Consider the following 21,564-nt stretch of genomic DNA (forward strand, 5'->3'; position numbering starts at 1 on the left):
TACTGTCTGTATAAATCGTCTTGTAAGTAAACTACCAGTGCTTTTTCAAAGTTGTCAATGTCTCGTTTTAAATGTCAGGGCCCTAGGAAGTCTACCAAGCACAGTAGCAACAAAACTAAAGGTCAACAGCACCACATTCATAGTGTCTTGTCATAAAAGTGGTGTGGCTCCTTTAAGACTCCGTTTGTGTGAGTTCTGGAGCATCCTATAATCCAACTCTCTACTTGATCTAACTATAGTGTACATCATCTGATTTAAATATTTACAGGTATCAAGGCTATATTTAACATTTAGCATTTATTTTCTATTTGGACCGTAATGAAATCATGCACTGAACAATTTAAGCACAGCTCAGCTTTAAGAAACGTAATATGCATGCTTAGCATTTTGTGAAACTACATTGGAAAAACTGGTTGTACAGTTATCTAGGCGATATTGTTAACATTTATTTTGTATTTGGCCTTATCATATATGACAAAAGCCCAACGCTGGAGACCGTGTAGACATTTGCTTCAATTTCAATTACGATTGAATTCAATTCGATTACTCGGGAACGGCTATAACTTGTATAAGGGAATGCTTTACACCTTTGCGTTCGGTAAATTCTGCTGTTTATTCTGATACGGTTTGTAATTTCTTTGAATGAAAAGTTTGTGAGATATTCCATCACGACGAATGGGTGTGGAGATGTCCGTCTGTCTCATAGGTCTAAATAGCAGCGTGTCGCGGGCCGGATTAAAATACCTAGGCCTACTATTCAAAAGATAACTACGTGAGAATATTAGTCTGTGAAGATATAACGCAGATCCACAGATCTCACTAGATTTATGTCTATGCCGTCATCCTGAAATAATCTAGCAGTGGCACATGAAAGCATAGTGACAGTTTCTTAATGGTAGTGAAGTGAAAGTGAAGCGTTGCACCAGTGCCTATAGGCTATGCTGCGGTGGCGGCTCACTACGAGTTGTAGAACTTCAAATCAGCGCGATTTACCCTTATAGGCTGGTAACATAGACATAATATACATAGACGCCGCATCGACCGCTGCTCCCTACTAGCGCTGACGAGATTTGGAGCCGCCATCTTGGACCGGTCATCCACTCCACTCAGTGTAATCTGTTTGGCCGGTGCAATGAGCTGTCAGCACACTTAATTAATCATATCTCACTGAATACCGAACAGATTTTCACGCGGTTTTTTTTGCTGCAAAGGTCATACATGTAGCTATGATACAGGCCACATTGTTCGAAAATACAAAATACAACCAATAGTACGGTAATGTTAAATCTTACTTGTGAAAAGTAAATCCCCCGAGTATGGTCCGCCGATTTGAGCAGGAACATGCTGCACAGTGCTGTCATCTTGTGTTTTCTGCTGCAACGCAATGAGGAGTATGACCGGTCCAAGATGGCGGCCGCATTTCTTGTTTCCAGCAGCCAATGCGGCGTCTATGTATATTATGTCTATGGCTGGTAACGTTAGGCTACATGATCCCTACAGACACTTTCTTATTTTTAACCGTCAATAAGTATGAAAATTAGACCGGATCTGACTATTTGTGGTACGCTAGCTCTACCCGCCACAGTGGCTGGTAAGTTGACCAAATTCACCCGCCAGCGCACAAAACTACCCGCATTTGGCGTGGGGCGGGTGGAGCTCCAGTGGAATTTTAATTTCACGACGAGAATTCTCGGTCTAACCGTTCATGTGCCGTTGAAACGGTGTAAATAGGCGACCCATCAGGCCAGCACTATAACTCCGAGCGTGGTAAACAAAATCGGATATTTCAGGCAGTAAATGCTCCCGTTAACAAAAAAAAAACAAAAAAACAGATTTTGTTCAAATCTACACACCTATGGCTACTGAAAAATGTCAGGTTAATTTAGCAAATGTTATTTTGAAGTGTTAAAAAACATCGTTGTTTTAGAATTTCTGAACAAAAGTGGTGATAATTGGGGGTGTTACGATAGTTCAAAACGAAGCCTAGGCTAAGTTTCAGCCAGTGACTGTTTGCCATAGAAGGCCAATTCCCTCGTCAGGCCAGCTATCGCTAGGAAAGGCGGCTGACAATTTGACTGTGAAGTTTATTATTACTTAGCTGCTAACACTACCACCGCCACTGCACACAACCGCGAACCTAGATATATTTCCGAGGTCTAGCTAAACGTAGCAGCTACAGTAGGCCTACGAGTTTGTTGCTTATCGATGACAGGTAACGCCAGCTTGCTTGCTTACTTGTCTAGCAGAGTCGTTAAAAATAGACTTCACATACTCGATTCGAATAAAAAACACAGATGAATTGTAACTTACATTGGGTGTGGTAGGAAAACGTCCATTTCGTCATAGTTTGTTGGAAGAAGCAGACGGAAACTTTCTTGATGAGAATTGAGCAGTGTGAAAGCAGTGTGGTGGTTCAAAAGCGACTAATTACAGGATGTGTAGGACTAGTTTAGGGAGCGCCAGATTGTATGCAGGTCGACCCGCACCCGATTACTTTACGACCGTTCTAAATGAGCCCCCTTTGTGATGTCATAGAGAGAAAAATAAGTTTTCAAACAATTTTAATCCCCTATTTCTCAAAAAGTGTAAACTTAAAAAAAAATCTGAAATGATAACTCTCTTATCCAATTCCAGACCTACACAACTGTTATTTCAACATGTCTGTACGTTAAGCGGTTAGAGCCGCATTAATTTTTGAAAAGGTTATAATAAGAAGAAGCCAGGAGATTTCAAGATAGTGGATTCCATCCACTATAATGATACACTCAACTCACGTTGCAGTACAATGCACAAAGTTTGCAATTCGATTTTCTTGTGATTGTTTTAACAGAATAACCTGACAAATATTCTGACGTCTGATGAACAAGTGAAATCAAAAGCAGATTATACCCTATTCTGTTTAAAACGTACATTATGTACGTTACAAAAAGTGCAGTGGATTAGGATCGCAAACTCTGTTTTAAACTGGTTTGTTTTGCCCACTGCTTCACACCTCATGACCTGGAACATGTTTGTGGTTTCATAGCTCTGAGTTGCAGCATCTCTTGGATATGGGACAAGTACCCTGCCAATACAGCGTGTCAGAGTATGCATGCTCTGAGGTGAGGTGCTTTTTTAACTCATTCATGTCTTATCTCTTTGTATAGGTCCTCTTTGAATTTGTCCAGCGCTTCTAGTGAAAATAGAAGTTTACATTAAAAGTTAACCTACAAATTTTACATAAAAATATCTTGAACTCGAAGTGTTGGGTAATTGGTTCTTCACGTACAGCTGTCAGGACTCACTGCAGAGCACCTGGCCCAGCTCCTGGTCTGCCAGCTGTCCAGCAACAGGACTTACTCCAAGGGGACCTGGAAGCTGCTCCTCACCAAGACCTCTGCAGTTCTGGACGAAGCTCTCATCATGTTCTCACACATGGCCTCCAATATGGTAATGGGGATCTTTTGTGACATGTTTGTTAGAGAGATACTTTTTACATCTCTGTGACCAGAGTGTGAATTACCCCACCATAATTGGGGGGGTACTGCTCCTTCACTTCTTCTGACCATAATGGACCATTACCATATCAATCCCCACCGTGATCGCCAAGTGCAACATGTGTTGTGCAACACACATACAAGGTCTAAACATGTAACAAACTGATAATCAGTAGGCTACAGAATATCTCATCGTTTTTATACTGTATATCCAAAAGAGAACTGTTTTGATCAACTCTGCCCTCTGCCCTCATCTTGTCGTCTCCCTGCGGCCTGCTCACGGCTTTTATCCTGTGCCTCTCCTGTCTGCTGGTCCTTAACACATATGACACGAACAGTGTATAAAACCTAACTGCACCTACAATTTTAATGTAATTGTCTGTAGATAAAAAATAGTTTCATTAAGATAGTATCAGGGTTCTCAGATGAAACTACTTTTATCAAACTAAAAATAGGAAATAATAGAATGTAAAAACAATACCAACCAATTAAAAACAAATTCAAATACTAGCACATATTTAGCCTAGGCTACTTGGGTCTTTTTATGTTTCCACAGGTTTCACTGATGTAGGCTTAGCTACATCAGACCCTCTTGTGCATACCGGTAATATAAAAACACAGGATCTGTGCCAAACTAATTTCAAAAGGGCACAATAATTTATTCAAGATATAATGAGAATGGATACCTAGGCTATGGAGTTCATCTCCTTGGAAATGACAATCGATTTTACCTCACCACAATATAAAAGTTTATTTAAATAGAGAATTACCTTGCTAACTAACCTTGGTAACTAACCAAGGTACACTTTACTAGCCTCAGTGGGTAAGTAAGTAGCAGGTAAGTAGCCAGTAATTCAATGTATGAAGAGGTGACATGAGCTATGAAAGAACAAACACGTTTATAAATGAAGGTTGTAAAATAACACATTTTCAACAAGCTAGACGTCAGTTAGCAACTTACATTTACCCATGCACGTCAGCAGCAAACCGAATTTAGCCTACTGGAGGAATTTACCTAGCGTTTTGTCATTCAATGTTGACACTTGCTCAGTTGCTTCTAGCGCCACGGTGGTTAAAAATGGTACGGTCCACAATAGGGGTTTCTGAAATCGCTTTACATAAAAATGTTCCTACAGTGAAAACAGGAGTTGACTTGTATTGTAACTGTAATGATATTTTTCACAATATTAGAAAAATGATCTGACCCCCCCAAAACTGATATTTCTGTCTCTTTGGGGGGTACTGGGTCTTCATTGGGGGGTATAGTACCCCCCAGTACCCCCTGTAATTCGAACTATGTCTGTGACGTAAAGTGACAGTGATATTTTAGCAGATAATGGGTGTGGGTTTCGAACCTAGACCAATCCACTGTCAGGGGGCACCATGGCTGCCTTGCTTTGCCTGTGCAGTTTTTGGAATTTGGTATTTGGAATTTCTTTTTAAACATTCTTTTATTTTTGTTCCTGCTCCTGACAGTCTCTGAGGATCATGGGTCCATCTGTGACTCATGTCCTGGATATTCTTGGGGAGCTCCGTCTGGAGTCGCTCAGTGACATGCAGTGGCAAGACATCTATTTCATCTCCTCACTGTTTAGTGACAGTCTGCGGCCATTTTTACCCTTCGCCTCTGGAGACCTTCTGCAATGTGTCAGCAGCAAGAACCTCACCTGTGAAACTTACCAGTACATGTATGTATGATGTAAACTATTGATACACATTGTGTTCAAAATTGTACTGTAAGAAATCAGACACTGTCATGAAATACAATATAGTACAATACATTATGATATGAGATAATATGACACAATTTGATAGAACACAATATGATACAACTGAGAGCAACTCAGCACATGATATAACATGATATTATATGGGAAATCCTATATAGGATGTAGGTATTTAAGACTTCTTCTGTGTATATCTTAAAATGAAATGAAATACTATGCTGTTGTATATGTATATCACATATGTACAAATGTGTAATTATTATGTTATTATATGACTATTTGAATGTTTTGTGACTACTTCTCCAGTGTGGGTGAGCTGAGTCATCATTTTGATGACATGACAGAGGAGCAGGCCGAGGATGTCCTCCGGTCCTTCATCCTGCCCTTCCTGTCCAGAAACACATCAGGTCAGAATTAAGACATGGGTCCAAAAAAGATCACTACTTTGTCATATATGTTCTGTTACACTACACTGGCAATATATTCCCACCTATAAACCAAGGAATTTTTTCAGCTATGAGCTACACACAGGGGTGGGAATACATTTCTTTTCTTCATTCTCTGATCTGATCGACTTTGTTTCTGAGTGTACATTTAGTCTCACATGAAACAGTTTCTCTATCTTCGCTATGAGTGACTTAGGCTTTATATCCCTGTGAGTATTTTAAAAGCAAAAGTGTCATGATGCTAGTGGCCTAACAACTTTTGCATCAGAATTTTTTTAAGTACTTAATGTTTTATAATAAGCTGTGGTTAATATACATACAATACATTATTATAATAAATTCAATACAATATATTGCTACTTCTTTTTGCATTAATCACTGTTCTGCATTTTATGCACAATGTGTCTTACATGTGGGAAATTACTGTATTCAGATTGTAAGTGTACTTACAAATTATTCTCACTGGTTCTATTTGTAGTCTATTGTACAGTTTTAAAACTAATAACTAGTTTGTGTAGTTTCTAACCCATTCGTTTTAAGAGTGTAAGTATAATCAAATTGGTACATTTGCACATTTGCAGACTCTGGATGCTTCTCCAACAACAGCATGGAATGGCTTACAGATAACTACGGACAATTCTCTGTCCTTGTTCCTCTCGAAAGTCTATTTGATCGCAACCAGGACTTTGATCCAGTATGTGACACATTTTTTTACCAATCAATGACTAATCAGTCAATCACATCATTTGTAGTGTCTTGTGTCCTTTGCTAAATCTTTCTCCCTGCCCCTCCCCCTTCCTACCTCTCTTTCTTTCTCTCTCTCCCTCCCTCTCCATCTATCTCTCTTTCTCTCTCTCTCTCTTTCTCTCCTTTCCTCCCCTCTCTTTCTCTCTCTCTCTCTCTCTCTCTCTCTGTCTCTCTTTCTGCAGCTGGAGGTGTTGGATCTTCTCAGTCCAAAGCAGATGGCTGAGTTGATGGTTCTGCCTCTCCCTCATGCCCAAGGGAAAGATGAGGTCGTCAGCAGAGTGCTGGATCACCTGCTGGAATCACCTGTGGAGAGGAATCTTCCAGAAGTTCTTGGTCTCACCATCATCCTTGCCACACAGGTAAAAAGGAGATTCATTACAAAAGCTAGGGATTCATATTAGAAACTATTAGGTATTGCCAAACAGTTACTCATACTCGGTCCAGTCCCCTTCAAAGACTCTTGCTTAACACACTTCTCTTACTTCTAACTTTCCTAGGATGAAGCACCTTGTGAGTTCTACCAGGCAATGTAAGTCCAATCAACATTCCCTGATGTACCTTAAGGCCGAGGCTGACCAGGCTTACAGATAGATTTTATTGATAAAAACAGTCTGTACTTTTGAGTTTTATTCCATGTGATTTGGTATCTGCATTGTCTTACCATACAATTAGGTATCTATGTTTAATACCTCAAATAATTGCAATTGTCCCAATTCTCTTGTCATCCTGTGATGTGGTATTCCTCACACACTTTTTGTTTTTATCAAAAATTTGCAAGTAGTCTTTTCCTCATGTTGGCTCCCATTATTTTGTCATACTGTGATGTGGTATTTCTATTTTTTTGTCTATGTTTATGCATTTAGCATTTTTGTTTGTTTGTTTTTGTTCTTCCTATCCTTCGATGTGCGATGCTGTGTAGTATCCCAAGGCTGAGTGAGTCTGTGACATCAGTACCAGCAGTTCTGGAGCTCATCATCAGAGGAGCTGTGGAAGAGCTGCTCCAGCTCAGTCCACTAGGTGAGTAGCGCACACACACAACACACACACACACACACACACACACACACACACACACACACAGGTAGACATTTTCCAAAGTTTCATGTTCACATCCTCATGAACTCTTTTCTTTCTCGAGCAGATTGTGCTGTTCCTCTGCCTGCTCAGGTGAGATACTATTCTTTTAAGAGCAAGTCTGACTCTAAACAACATTTATATACAGATATTTTGATGTCACTTTTAACGGTAAAAATAATTATGTTTACAAAATGTTTACATTTGACTTTTGTTTCGCTTCATATTTAGTGTCCTACAACACCAGTTAATGGTAAGTTTCAGTATTGCCACGTTTTTTCCACTACCATTTTGAGAAAAGTCTGTTAATTTGGATACTTAATGACTAATGACTCACCACTCGGTGAGTTGCACAGTTTTGAAAACAAACGTTAAGGGTTGTTTTAGGACATGTTTGAGTAGCCTACTACAGTATGCCCATTGCCAGCCACCCTGAGAGGTGAAAAGGCGATTCAAAACGAGTCAGAAAAGTCGAGACAGGACCAATCGTCAAAATTTCGGTGTCCACCACTCTAGTTCATCCAAAACAAACCAAAAAAGGGCCTTAAAGTGCTAAAAACCGGAATTTTCCTTTAATTTGGATACTCAATTTGGATACTTCTTTTTTTTGTATAGAAACCAGAATTTGTGAAGGTGTTAACAGGTAAGTTAAATTCATGTCATATGTAAAATAATAAGAAAAGTTTAACAGATGGAATAGAAACCTATAAAGGAGTGGAAACCAGCTGATCATATTTTGTCGTGTCAACAGCACTGTCCTGCAGTCTCAACTGGCAGCTGGCCTCGTCCCCTGTAATGTCAGTCTGGAGCAGTATGCCTGTTCAGAGGTGAGACGGGATAAAGGTGTCCTGGGTAACTTTGATGTAAACAAGCATCTCTTTGGTCACATTCATAGAATGATGCACCATGGACATGAATTAAAATAATCAAGTAAAAAAACACTTCGCCAAATGATTTGCAAAGAATACTATGACACATGCAAGAGATAATACTCAATGAAGACAAAACTCAACATGCAAGACACAAGTACAGTACATAATAAATATTACATGATACATAAGGAGAATAAAAATGCTCCAAAAGTGTAACGATTTTAAACTCTGTGTTGCTTATGTGTCTGCACCTACAGCTAACAGGATTCACTGCACAGCACCTGGCCCAGGTTCTGATTTGCAAGCTGTCCAGCAACATGACTTACTCCAGGGAGACCTGGAAACTGCTCCTCACCAAGTCCTCTGCAGTTCTGGATGATGCTCTCATCATGTTCTCCAACATGGTAATGCATGGGGGTCTTTTGTGACAAATTTGAGTTACTTTTGTCATTTTCCAAAGTATTAGGGTTCTTCTGTTCTTCTATTCTTTCATTTTCTCAACATTCTTTTTGTTTTTGTTCCTGCTCCTGACAGTCTCTGAGGATCATGGGTAAATCTGTGACTGATGTCCTGGATATTCTTGGAGAGCTCCGTCTGGAGCTGCTCAGTGACATGCAGTGGGAAGACATCGACTTCATCTCCTCACTGTTTGGTGAACGTCTGCGGCTGTTCTTGCCCTTCGCCTCCGGAGAACTTCTGTACTGTGTCAGCAGGAAGAACCTCACCTGTGAAACCTACCAGTACATGTATGTTCCAAAGCGAGAGAACAGTAATTTCACAATGTCACATTTTGTGGCAGACAGTTATTAAGTGAGAAAATTGAGTAGGTTGAGTGTTCAGATTACCAAATAACGTGAGGACAAGCGTGAAAACACATTATTATTGTGTCTCTCTTGCTCAACTCAGCTGCAGAGTGACGGTTACAGTACGTTGCTTGGTAACAGTAGATGCCAAAATTATTGTTTGGAACTATTTTTGGGGGGCGGAGGATGAACTAACAAAATGAACGATAGAAAACACAATATGGTGTATTTTTATTTGATTAGTTGTGTGTGTAACTGTTGTACATTTGCAATATGGCACTTAAGATATACCCACGACTGTGGTTCGGCACCCTCACCTTTGCTCATAGCTTATTCATAGCCTCTCCCTATGCTACAGATCTTTTATTTATTTTCTTATTTCATCACACGTCAAAACACACACACACACACACACATATCTAACTTTCTCCAACTTTTGCACATCTCTATAGAACTTTTTATTCATTATTTTTGCCTAGCCTTTCTGCCCCCCCCCCCCCCCCCCGCATCCCCAACACACACACACAAAACACACACACTTACATCATCAATGTCATCACCTCACATACATACAGCGCACTGCTTGCTACAGTAAGCCTCCTCTACATACTTGCTGCACACTGCCCCCCCCCCCCCCCCTCCTCCCTACATACACAGCACATTGTCTTCAGGATCTTCTCCAACACACATCCTCTACATACTTACAGCACACTGCCCCCACCTACCCACACACACACTACACACACACACACACAGTCACTGCTCCACTCCCCTCCTGCCCACACACACATCTTCACTGTCATCACTCACATACATCATACATACAGTACTCTGCTTGCAATAGTAAGTCCCTTCACCATACTTGCAGTACACTGCCCCCCCCCCTCTCCCCTACCTACACAGCACATTATTTAATCAGGAAGCTTCTCCAACACACATCCCCAACATACTTACAGCACACTGCCCCCCCAATACACAGCACATTGTCGCATGAGGAAGCTTCTCCAACACACATATTGCACACTGCCCTCTCCCCACATACACAGCACACTATCCCATCTCCCCTGTCATCCCCCCCAACACACACACCAAGACCCCTGGCAGTTGGGTTAGGCCCTTGAGCCGTGGATCTGCCCAAGGTTTCTTCCTTGGTAAGGGAGTTTTTCCTTGCCCCTGTTGCTCTTGGGTGCTCCTTGTTGGTGCCCCCCCCCCTCAATCCCAATCCTCCCCCACCTTTCTTATGCAGCCCTTGCCACTTAATCTACTAAACCCCTCTTCTACTGCACTTTTTACCCCCCCCCCCCCCTTCCACTTCCAGTAACTATATGCATGTGACAACAAACTTCCTTGTATCCTTGTATTTATGATAAGATATGATGCAGTATGACTCAGTATAGTATGATGGTATGCAGTACTATTGCATATGATATGACATATGTAATTATTATGCTATTCTATCATTAAATCACTGCTTTGTAACTTTCAATTGTATAATTAACAATTAACTGTATTAATTAACTTCTCCAGTGTGGCTGAGCTGAGTCTTCAATTTGATCACATGACAGAGGAGCAGGCCGAGAACGTTCTCAAGTTCTTCATTTTGCCCTTCCTGTCCAGAAACACATCAGGTCAGAATTAATACATGGGTTCCTGAAATATGTTTGTGATCTCTTAATGCAATGGTCTATATTTGTATGTGCATACATATAGATTGTATTGTCTGCATGGATACTGTCTGCATCATGTATATGTATGTAATATGTAACTGATTCTATACTTGTGTTGTCTCTCCTAGATCCAGGATGTATCTCCAACAATAGCATGGCGTGGCTTCTCAACAACTACGGGCAATTCTCTGGCCTTGTCCCACTCAAAAGTCTACTTGATGCCAATAAGTACTTCAATCCGGTAAGTGATGTATTGTATTCAAATAAGAAACCCTTATTTCTACTGTGAATCTGTGCGAATACCACATTCTTTGACTCTCATCAAGGGCTGCTATACATGTCTATCTCGCCCCTTATGTAATGAAACATCCACCACAATTGGCTGTATTGTTAAGATTTGGTTAATAAGAAGCAAGGGTAACACTTTATTTTAATGTGTCGCTGTTACAGTGTACTTACCTAATTAGGTACAGTGGTACAACCTGTGTAACAACATGTACTATCAGGTACTATCATTGTACTTGCATTATGTATTTGTGGGTACCTACATATAGTTGTTACATTGTAATACTGAGTGCTTTTACAAAACTTTGCCAATTTGCCTAAATTTTCATCAGAGGCAAAGAGCTGACCTGAGACCTGCTGGATGGGGTAAATCGGGTCATGATAGATTTGATATACAAAGCATGCTTAGCTCCAGTCAAGGCCTCATTGTCTTCAGTGTACATGTTGCAGCTGTGCTGCTACAACCTTGTTACTCTTGTCTACTCATTCTTGACGAGCTAAGAATGCTTTGTATATCAAATCTATCATGACCAGATTTACCCCATCCAGCAGGTCTCAGGTCAGCTCTTTGCCTCTGATGAAAATTTAGGCAAATTTTTGTAAAGTTTTGTAAAAGCACTCAGTATTACAATGTAACAACTATATGTAGGTACCCACAAATACATTATGCAAGTACAATGATAATACCTGATAGTACATGTTGTTACACAGGTTGTACCACTGTACCTAATTAGGTAAGTACACTGTAACAGCGACACATTAAAATAAAGTGTTACCGAAGCAAGATGTTATTCAGTGCTTCCTGCTTTTACATTTCATGAAGATAGATGAAAGGTAATCATGGTTGTTAGCCAAACTAAGGTGTCAACAAAAACGTATGGAAATCAATACAAACCAACTCTTCAGAGCAAAACATTGACATGGATTGTAAACTCTCTCTGTCTCCCCTGTTTGTCCCCAGCTGGCTGTCCTGGAGCTGCTCTCTCCCCAGCAGAAGGCGGAGCTGATCCTCCTGCCTCTCGGAGACCTTCCCCCACAGGAGGTCATCAGGGTCGTCTTCAACCACCTCCTGCAGCCTCCCCAGCAGACACAGATGCCCGAGGTCCTGCAACATCTAGTCAGGATTGCACAAGAGGTAAAATGCTACATAGACAATACTTCATTTCAGATTTCAAACAAATTTGGAAATTCTTACTAATGCTTTTTAAAAAGAAATCACTATATCACAATAACTTCAGGAGACATGTTTTTAAATACTGATTTTATTTTGACATCTTATTTCTTCACAGAACGAGATACCGTGTCTCACCCTTCAGTTAGTGTAAGTGCGGTTCAGATCTTATTCACTGTCAATAAAATGATTCATGCTGGTGATATAAACATGTTTAAAAAGTTTAATGCTGATGCACTTTTTGCTATTATCAATAGTATAAATAGTTACAGTAATCAGTAACCAATTCTAACTTCCCCACCCCAGATCAGAGAACCTGTACATGGGTCTGTCACATGTGCCTCCTGAATTAGAGCATATCATCTACACAACCGTCGATCAACTTAGAGGGAACTCACCACAAGGTTCATTACTTTATATGCAATATATTGCTGATATCTACATATAATGTATTTATACTGTAGCCTATAACGTTCTTGTCTGTTTTTTGTCTGAACAGGTTGCATACTTCCACAGCCACCTTCAGTAAGTGTTGCTATGTGTTGTGTGTGCCCGGCTATGTTGAATTGACGATCTATAATGATATATAGATATAATCAGATATACTGACTGCGTCTCTTTCTTTTCCACTCTAGTGTCCTTTCACAAGGGTAAATGGTAAGTTCATTCTCAGGCAAAGTCAATTTAATCACATGCAGTACATATTATCTATGTCTTTTTATACCCCAGAATGTTGGAATGTACATAATACTTTCCTGTGATTTTTGCAGAGACTGAAATTTGCTACAGGACAAACAGGTTTGCACAACCACTTTTTCTGTATTTCTTCTTGCCCTAATGACTAGAACATTGTATATTTCTACAATGTATAGTTCTGCCCAATTTACAGAGCCAGGGCAGCGGAGGAACATCAGAGTTTGTTTGACATTAATTTATTTACCAATTTAATTACGAGCTCATATGTCAGGAAGGCCAATGGGAATTAGGAATGTAACTAGAAATACAATGCCAGAGGAATTACAATAGTGGATGGAAAGCTGCTGGCTTAATGTTGGTGGGGAGATTCCTGAAGAAAAAAAACACTGAATCACTTAATCTTTGAGATCATACAAACCCTTGTACCAAAAAACGTTGTGTGTCAGCCGTTCTTGAGATATCACACTCAAGGTGGTTTTGACCTTGACCTTGACATTTGACTTGATCATTGAGTCCATGTTCACACCAAATTTGAAGCATATACGTCAAGCCGGCAGGAGGTGTCCACTACAAAACAACAAACTGATCTTGATAAATTAGGTCTCAATCACTCGTCATTCACTCTCATCGGCAGACAACACAACGCAACACAACCCACTCACACGTAATTTACTTCTCCTCTGACTAAACTTACTAGACGTCTTAGAACCCCCTATTCTATTCCCTCCCCTTATCAATCGCTAACGTATCCGAACCCCTAAATATTCCCTCCCGGACACCTCCCCCCAATCAAAACACATCGGGGGGGGGGGGGGGGTTATGCATATGTGCTAATATAGCACGCAAACAGTGAGGCATAAAGACAGTGGTACAAGTGGCTAGTGGACAGACAGTAGGCTACCAAACATGGAGGGGGTGAAGAGGCAGACAGACTATGCAGAGAAGTCTATCTCTCCTCTTTCCTTAAAGGAGAATTCCGGTGTGATATTGACCTAAAGTGTATCGAAACATGATACCGAGTGTGAACGTATGTCTCATAGCCCATCTCGGCTTGTCCCCTGCACTCCAAAATCTGGCGCTAGTTAGCCGATGCTACCAACATCTTTTTCAATAGTGGTGCTTCGGCATCGGGCTAGCCATGCAAATAAATCACTGTTTTACACCCATTTACGAGGCTCAATGTATCTCCACACTTCATTGGTAGACTTCCGAGGGCCCTGACATTTAAAACGAGACATTGAGAACTTTGAAAAAGCACTGGTAGTTTACTTACAAGATGATTTATACAGACAGTATCTTCACAAAGTTTAGCGTTTGCAGCCATCTTGAATTTAGTCACGATAAGTCGAGCAACGAGTAAGAATGAACAGCTATGATAAGGGATCAGATTCCAAAAATAATTCAGTGGAAATGCATGGATTCCAGTTGCTGCTCCTGGAAGAAACTGGAATCCATGCATTTCCACTGAATTATTTTTGGAATCTGATCCCTTATCATACCTGTTCATTCTTACTCGTTGCTCGACTTATCGTGACTAAATTCAAGATGGCTGCAAACGTTAAACTTCGTGAAGATACTGTCTGTATAAATCGTCTTGTAAGTAAACTACCAGTGCTTTTTCAAAGTTGTCAATGTCTCGTTTTAAATGTCAGGGCCCTAGGAAGTCTACCAAGCACAGTAGCAACAAAACTAAAGGTCAACAGCACCACATTCATAGTGTCTTGTCATAAAAGTGGTGTGGCTCCTTTAAGACTCCGTTTGTGTGAGTTCTGGAGCATCCTATAATCCAACTCTCTACTTGATCTAACTATAGTGTACATCATCTGATTTAAATATTTACAGGTATCAAGGCTATATTTAACATTTAGCATTTATTTTCTATTTGGCCCGTAATGAAATCATGCACTGAACAATTTAAGCACAGCTCAGCTTTAAGAAACGTAATATGCATGCTTAGCATTTTGTGAAACTACATTGGAAAAACTGGTTGTACAGTTATCTAGGCGATATTGTTAACATTTATTTTGTATTTGGCCTTATCATATATGACAAAAGCCCAACGCTGGAGACCGTGTAGACATTTGCTTCAATTTCAATTACGATTGAATTCAATTCGATTACTCGGGAACGGCTATAACTTGTATAAGGGAATGCTTTACACCTTTGCGTTCGGTAAATTCTGCTGTTTATTCTGATACGGTTTGTAATTTCTTTGAATGAAAAGTTTGTGAGATATTCCATCACGACGAATGGGTGTGGAGATGTCCGTCTGTCTGCCTCATAGGTCTAAATAGCAGCGTGTCGCGGGCCGGATTAAAATACCTAGGCCTACTCTTCAAAAGATAACTACGTGAGAATATTAGTCTGTGAAGATATAACGCAGATCCACAGATCTCACTAGATTTATGTCTATGCCGTCATCCTGAAATAATCTAGCAGTGGCACATGAAAGCATAGTGACAGTTTCTTAATGGTAGTGAAGTGAAAGTGAAGCGTTGCACCAGTGCCTATAGGCTATGCTGCGGTGGCGGCTCACTACGAGTTGTAGAACTTCAAATCAGCGCGATTTACCCTTATAGGCTGGTAACGTTAGGCTACATGATCCCTACAGACACTTTCTTATTTTTAACCGTCAATAAGTATGAAAATTAGACCGGATCTGACTATTTGTGGTACGCTAGCTCTACCCGCCACAGTGGCTGGTAAGTTGACCAAATTCACCCGCCAGCGCACAAAACTACCCGCATTTGGCGTGGGGCGGGTGGAGCTCCAGTGGAATTTTAATTTCACGACGAGAATTCTCGGTCTAACCGTTCATGTGCCGTTGAAACGGTGTAAATAGGCGACCCATCAGGCCAGCACTATAACTCCGAGCGTGGTAAACAAAATCGGATATTTCAGGCAGTAAATGCTCCCGTTAACAAAAAAACCCCAAAAAAACAGATTTTGTTCAAATCTACACACCTATGGCTACTGAAAAATGTCAGGTTAATTTAGCAAATGTTATTTTGAAGTGTTAAAAAACATCGTTGTTTTAGAATTTCTGAACAAAAGTGGTGATAATTGGGGGTGTTACGATAGTTCAAAACGAAGCCTAGGCTAAGTTTCAGCCAGTGACTGTTTGCCATAGAAGGCCAATTCCCTCGTCAGGCCAGCTATCGCTAGGAAAGGCGGCTGACAATTTGACTGTGAAGTTTATTATTACTTAGCTGCTAACACTACCACCGCCACTGCACACAACCGCGAACCTAGATATATTTCCGAGGTCTAGCTAAACGTAGCAGCTACAGTAGGCCTACGAGTTTGTTGCTTATCGATGACAGGTAACGCCAGCTTGCTTGCTTACTTGTCTAGCAGAGTCGTTAAAAATAGACTTCACATACTCGATTCGAATAAAAAACACAGATGAATTGTAACTTACATTGGGTGTGGTAGGAAAACGTCCATTTCATCGTAGTTTGTTGGACGAAGCAGACGGAAACTTTCTTGATGAGAATTGAGCAGTGTGAAAGCAGTGTGGTTCAAAAGCGACTAATTACAGGATGTGTAGGACTAGTTTAGGGAGCGCCAGATTGTATGCAGGTCGACCCGCACCCGATTACTTTACGACCGTTCTAAATGAGCCCCCTTTGTGATGTCATAGAGAGAAAAATAAGTTTTCAAACATTTTTAATCCCCTATTTCTCAAAAAGTGTAAACTTAAAAAAAAATTCTGAAATGATAACTCTCTTATCCAATTCCAGACCTACACAACTGTTATTTCAACACGTCTGTACGTTAAGCGGTTAGAGCCGCATTAATTTTTGAAAAGGTTATAATAATAAGAAGCCAGGAGATTTCAAGATAGTGGATTCCATCCACTATAATGATACACTCAACTCACATTGCAGTACAATGCACAAAGTTTGCAATTCGATTTTCTTGTGATTGTTTTAACAGAATAACCTGACAAATATTCTGACGTCTGATGAACAAGTGAAATCAAAAGCAGATTATACCCTATTCTGTTTAAAACGTACATTATGTACGTTACAAAAAGTGCAGTGGATTAGGATCGCAAACTCTGTTTTAAACTGGTTTGTTTTGCCCACTGCTTCACACCTCATGACCTGGAACATGTTTGTGGTTTCATAGCTCTGAGTTGCAGCATCTCTTGGATATGGGACAAGTACCCTGCCAATACAGCGGGACAGAGTATGCATGCTCTGAGGTGAGGTGCTTTTTTAACTCATTCATGTCTTATCTCTTTGTATAGGTCCTCTTTGAATTTGTCCAGCGCTTCTAGTGAAAATAAAAGTTTACATTAAAAGTTAACCTACAAATTTTACATAAAAAGATCTTGAACTCGAAGTGTTGGGTAATTGGTTCTTCACGTACAGCTGTCAGGACTCACTGCAGAGCACCTGGCCCAGCTCCTGGTCTGCCAGCTGTCCAGCAACAGGACTTACTCCAAGGGGACCTGGAAGCTGCTCCTCACCAAGACCTCTGCAGTTCTGGACGAAGCTCTCATCATGTTCTCACACATGGCCTCCAATATGGTAATGGGGATCTTTTGTGACACGTTTGTTAGAGAGATACTTTTTACATCTCTGTGACCAGAGTGCGAATTACCCCACCATAATTGGGGGGTACTGCTCCTTCACTTCTTCTGACCATAATGTTCCATTACCATATCAATCCCCACCGTGATCGCCAAGTGCAACATGTGTTGTGCAACACACATACAAGGTCTAAACATGCAACAAACTGATAATCAGTAGGCTACAGAATATCTCATCGTTTTTATACTGTATATCCAAAAGAGAACTGTTTTGATCAACTCTGCCCTCTGCCCTCATCTTGTCGTCTCCCTGCGGCCTGCTCACGGCTTTTATCCTGTGCCTCTCCTGTCTGCTGGTCCTTAACACATATGACACGAACAGTGTATAAAACCTAACTGCACCTACAATTTTAATGTAATTGTTTGTAGATAAAAAATAGTTTCATTAAGATAGTATCAGGGTTCTCAGATGAAACTACATTTATCAAACTAAAAATAGGAAATAATAGAATGTAAAAACAATACCAACCAATTAAAAACAAATTAAAATACTAGCACATATTTAGCCTAGGCTACTTGGGTCTTTTTATGTTTCCACAGGTTTCACTGATGTAGGCTTAGCTACATCAGACCCTCTTGTGCATACTGGTAATATAAAAACACAGGATCTGTGCCAAACTAATTTCAAAAGGGCACAATAATTTATTCAAGATATAATGAGAATGGATACCTAGGCTATGGAGTTCATCTCCTTGGAAATGACAATCGATTTTACCTCACCACAATATAAAAGTTTATTTAAATAGAGAATTACCTTGCTAACTAACCTTGGTAACTAACCAAGGTACACTTTACTAGCCTCAGTGGGTAAGTAAGTAGCAGGTAAGTAGCCAGTAATTCAATGTATGAAGAGGTGACATGAGCTATGAAAGAACAAACACGTTTATAAATGAAGGTTGTAAAATAACACATTTTCAACAAGCTAGACGTCAGTTAGCAACTTACATTTACCCATGCACGTCAGCAGCAAACCAAATTTAGCCTACTGGAGGAATTTACCTAGCGTTTTGTCATTCAATGTTGACACTTGCTCAGTTGCTTCTAGCGCCACGGTGGTTAAAAATGGTACGGTCCACAATAGGGGTTTCTGAAATCGCTTTACATAAAAATGTTCCTACAGTGAAAACAGGAGTTGACTTGTATTGTAACTGTAATGATATTTTTCACAATATTAGAAAAATTATCTGACCCCCCCAAAACTGATATTTCTGTCTCTTTGGGGGGTACTGGGTCTTCATTGGGGGGTATAGTACCCCCCAGTACCCCCTGTAATTCGAACTATGTCTGTGACGTAAAGTGACAGTGATATTTTAGCAGATAATGGGTGTGGGTTTCGAACCTAGACCAATCCACTGTCAGGGGGCACCATGGCTGCCTTGCTTTGCCTGTGCAGTTTTTGGAATTTGGTATTTGGAATTTCTTTTTAAACATTCTTTTTGTTTTTGTTCCTGCTCCTGACAGTCTCTGAGGATCATGGGTCAATCTGTGACTGATGTCCTGGATATTCTTGGAGAGCTCCGTCTGGAGCTGCTCAGTGACATGCAGTGGGAAGACATCGACTTCATCTCCTCACTGTTTGGTGAACGTCTGCGGCTGTTCTTGCCCTTCGCCTCCGGACAACTTCTGCACTGTGTCAGCAGGAAGAACCTCACCTGTGAAACCTACCAGTACATGTATGTTCCAAAGCGAGAGAACAGTAATTTCACAATGTCACATTTTGTGGCAGACAGTTATTAAGTGAGAAAATTGAGTAGGTTGAGTGTTCAGATTACCAAATAACGTGAGGACAAGCGTGAAAACACATTATTATTGTGCCCCCCCCCCCCCCCAACACACACACACAAAACACACACACTTACAGTGGGCAGTGCTTCGACTTGGCCAGCTTCACTCGCGGTCCGCGCGTGGGATCACGCGGTATCACGCAACTTTAATTTGTATTTTTCCATTGAGACGCTGCAACAACCCAAACAACCGGTAGATGGCTCAAGTGAGCAGGGTGTCTCGTAAAAAGAAATGGAGCCTGGAAAACCCTACACAGACTTCACTACAGACTTTAGCAGACTGGTTTAGAAATAATGTAATAGCCAGAAATATGCTTGCCCTGCCCTAATAAAGAAATCTTTGGTTAACTGCGAGTGAATCCCGTTTGCAGCCGTAGAGACGCAGGACAAATTAAACATTCTGGTTTTCTCCGAGTGCAACAATGATAGACAGACATCATTTGGACAAAATATAGAGTATTAACCTCCGTTGCTCAGCCAAATGCCTTCCTGTTACGTCCTGTTATCACGGAGTTACAGGCGATAAACGATTTTTGATGGTCACAAGTTTACTTCATTAGGGACTGTTCGTTATTTATTTAAGGGGCTACCGGAGGAGTTTTGGGAGCATTAGTCCAAAAAGACATGACCCTCCCTCGCCAGCAATACATTTTTCTATGACCCTCCAAAGTGATTATGAAAAAATCACTGTCAACTTTTTCCGAGTTTATCGCCTACTGTATTTTAACGTTTTCACATATTTGGCCATAAGCCGTTTATCATAGGCTATCACGAAACCAAACTACAAAGGAGAACACTTTAACAGGGGGAATTAATGAATCATGCTGAACGCTATTTCGCTACCTTAGAATAATAAGGTTCTATCTGCGTTTTGAGTAGGTACAACCGGGACGATTGAAACGGGGACGAATGAAACATTCCGGTTTTCTCCGAGTGCAACGATGATAGACAGTCATCATTTGGACAAAACATGGAGCATATTAACCTCCGTTGCTCAGCCAAATGCCTTCCTGTTACGTCCTGGTATCACGGAGTTACAAGCGATAAACGATTTTTGATGGTCACAAGTTTACTTCATTAGCGGTTTATTTTTTTGGATTATTAAAGAGTGTTTTTCATTTAAAGGTTTGACTTCGTGCTTATTCAGTAGAGCATTTAGTGCTCTCCCCAATCCCAGACGTTCACATTGCATGTTTGTTTGTAATGGATGCAACCGCGAGATAGGCTATGCGTTTGACAATGAGTTGTTAACAGAACCAAGACATATAGCCCAGCAGCAATCTAGGGACTGATCGTTATTTATTGAAGGGGCCACCGGAGGAATTTTGAGTGCTTCAGTTGGAAGTTGCATGACCCTCTCTTGCCTGCTAGAAATTGTTCAATGACCCTCCGACAGAATTGTTAAAAAAGACATGACCCTCCCCTGCCAATTGTCTTCCGCCCGCGCCACAGCCACACACTTTGTGATAACGTTCTTAAATCAATCTTTCCCGTGAGCTTGCATGCTACCAGTCCTTCCTTTTCAAATGTGTTGCGCCTGTTTGCACAATTTCACAAATAATCATATGTGATTAATAGTAGGCTATGACAAATAATCCCTGTGCACGGGGACCGAAACAATGCATGCCAACTTTTTCCGTGTTTATCACGTATTTTAACTTTCCCCGCTGTCTTGCCGTTTTAATGTTTTCCCGTAGAATATCCAATATTTTAATACTCTCATAACAGCCCTGCCATCGGGCCTGTCTCTGTTTTGCCCTGTTGCTACCCCTTGCCCTTCCAACGAAACAGATGTCTTCAAATCATCGTTTTCCTTGCTTAAAGGCGAACTTAGAGTGATGTTAACCTATTTAAGTTTAATGGCGCGATTGTCGTGAGAGCACGATTCATTGGCGCTTGCATGTTCGGCCTTATGTCTACGTGCGCACCTGAGGCTACTCAGCTGCAAGAGAAATAATTTCCCCTGTTTGTATGTTCACTGCAAGTTGGCCTACCATAACTTACCAACTCTGCACTGTAGACTGGCTATTTATATTTTTCTGTGAAATAAGCAAATGTATTTGTTCAGCTTTATGAAGCAGAATTACGCATAGGGTACTTGGAACATAATACATTTGACAAAGGACAGATGAATGTTGCTAGTGACAAAATATTAACTTTCAGTGTTTTACGATGTCTTTGTCATGGGGAAGTGTTTTTCCCCATGCATTTATTCT

At 40.7% G+C, this 21,564-nt stretch overlaps 1 protein-coding gene across 1 annotated transcript in view; it reads left to right on the forward strand.

The window, feature by feature from the left end:
• mslnb (mesothelin b) overlaps positions 1-21,564 on the forward strand; it is a 290,146-nt gene that overhangs the window by 192,702 nt on the left and 75,880 nt on the right. Inside the window, exons 144-168 of the mRNA XM_042103582.1 lie at positions 3,026-3,101; positions 3,271-3,429; positions 4,953-5,164; positions 5,510-5,610; positions 6,231-6,343; positions 6,579-6,755; positions 6,894-6,925; positions 7,316-7,413; positions 7,538-7,563; positions 7,702-7,723; positions 8,086-8,113; positions 8,222-8,297; positions 8,600-8,746; positions 8,877-9,088; positions 10,673-10,773; positions 10,941-11,053; positions 12,059-12,232; positions 12,387-12,418; positions 12,575-12,672; positions 12,768-12,793; positions 12,904-12,925; positions 13,039-13,066; positions 17,099-17,174; positions 17,344-17,502; positions 19,026-19,237. Coding sequence (XP_041959516.1) covers positions 3,026-3,101; positions 3,271-3,429; positions 4,953-5,164; positions 5,510-5,610; positions 6,231-6,343; positions 6,579-6,755; positions 6,894-6,925; positions 7,316-7,413; positions 7,538-7,563; positions 7,702-7,723; positions 8,086-8,113; positions 8,222-8,297; positions 8,600-8,746; positions 8,877-9,088; positions 10,673-10,773; positions 10,941-11,053; positions 12,059-12,232; positions 12,387-12,418; positions 12,575-12,672; positions 12,768-12,793; positions 12,904-12,925; positions 13,039-13,066; positions 17,099-17,174; positions 17,344-17,502; positions 19,026-19,237 — 2,520 coding nt within the window. The remainder of the gene's footprint in view (positions 1-3,025; positions 3,102-3,270; positions 3,430-4,952; positions 5,165-5,509; positions 5,611-6,230; positions 6,344-6,578; positions 6,756-6,893; positions 6,926-7,315; positions 7,414-7,537; positions 7,564-7,701; positions 7,724-8,085; positions 8,114-8,221; positions 8,298-8,599; positions 8,747-8,876; positions 9,089-10,672; positions 10,774-10,940; positions 11,054-12,058; positions 12,233-12,386; positions 12,419-12,574; positions 12,673-12,767; positions 12,794-12,903; positions 12,926-13,038; positions 13,067-17,098; positions 17,175-17,343; positions 17,503-19,025; positions 19,238-21,564) is intronic.

The sequence above is a fragment of the Alosa sapidissima genome, chromosome 9 (assembly GCF_018492685.1).
Source record: "Alosa sapidissima isolate fAloSap1 chromosome 9, fAloSap1.pri, whole genome shotgun sequence".
Lineage (NCBI taxonomy): Eukaryota > Metazoa > Chordata > Actinopteri > Clupeiformes > Clupeidae > Alosa > Alosa sapidissima.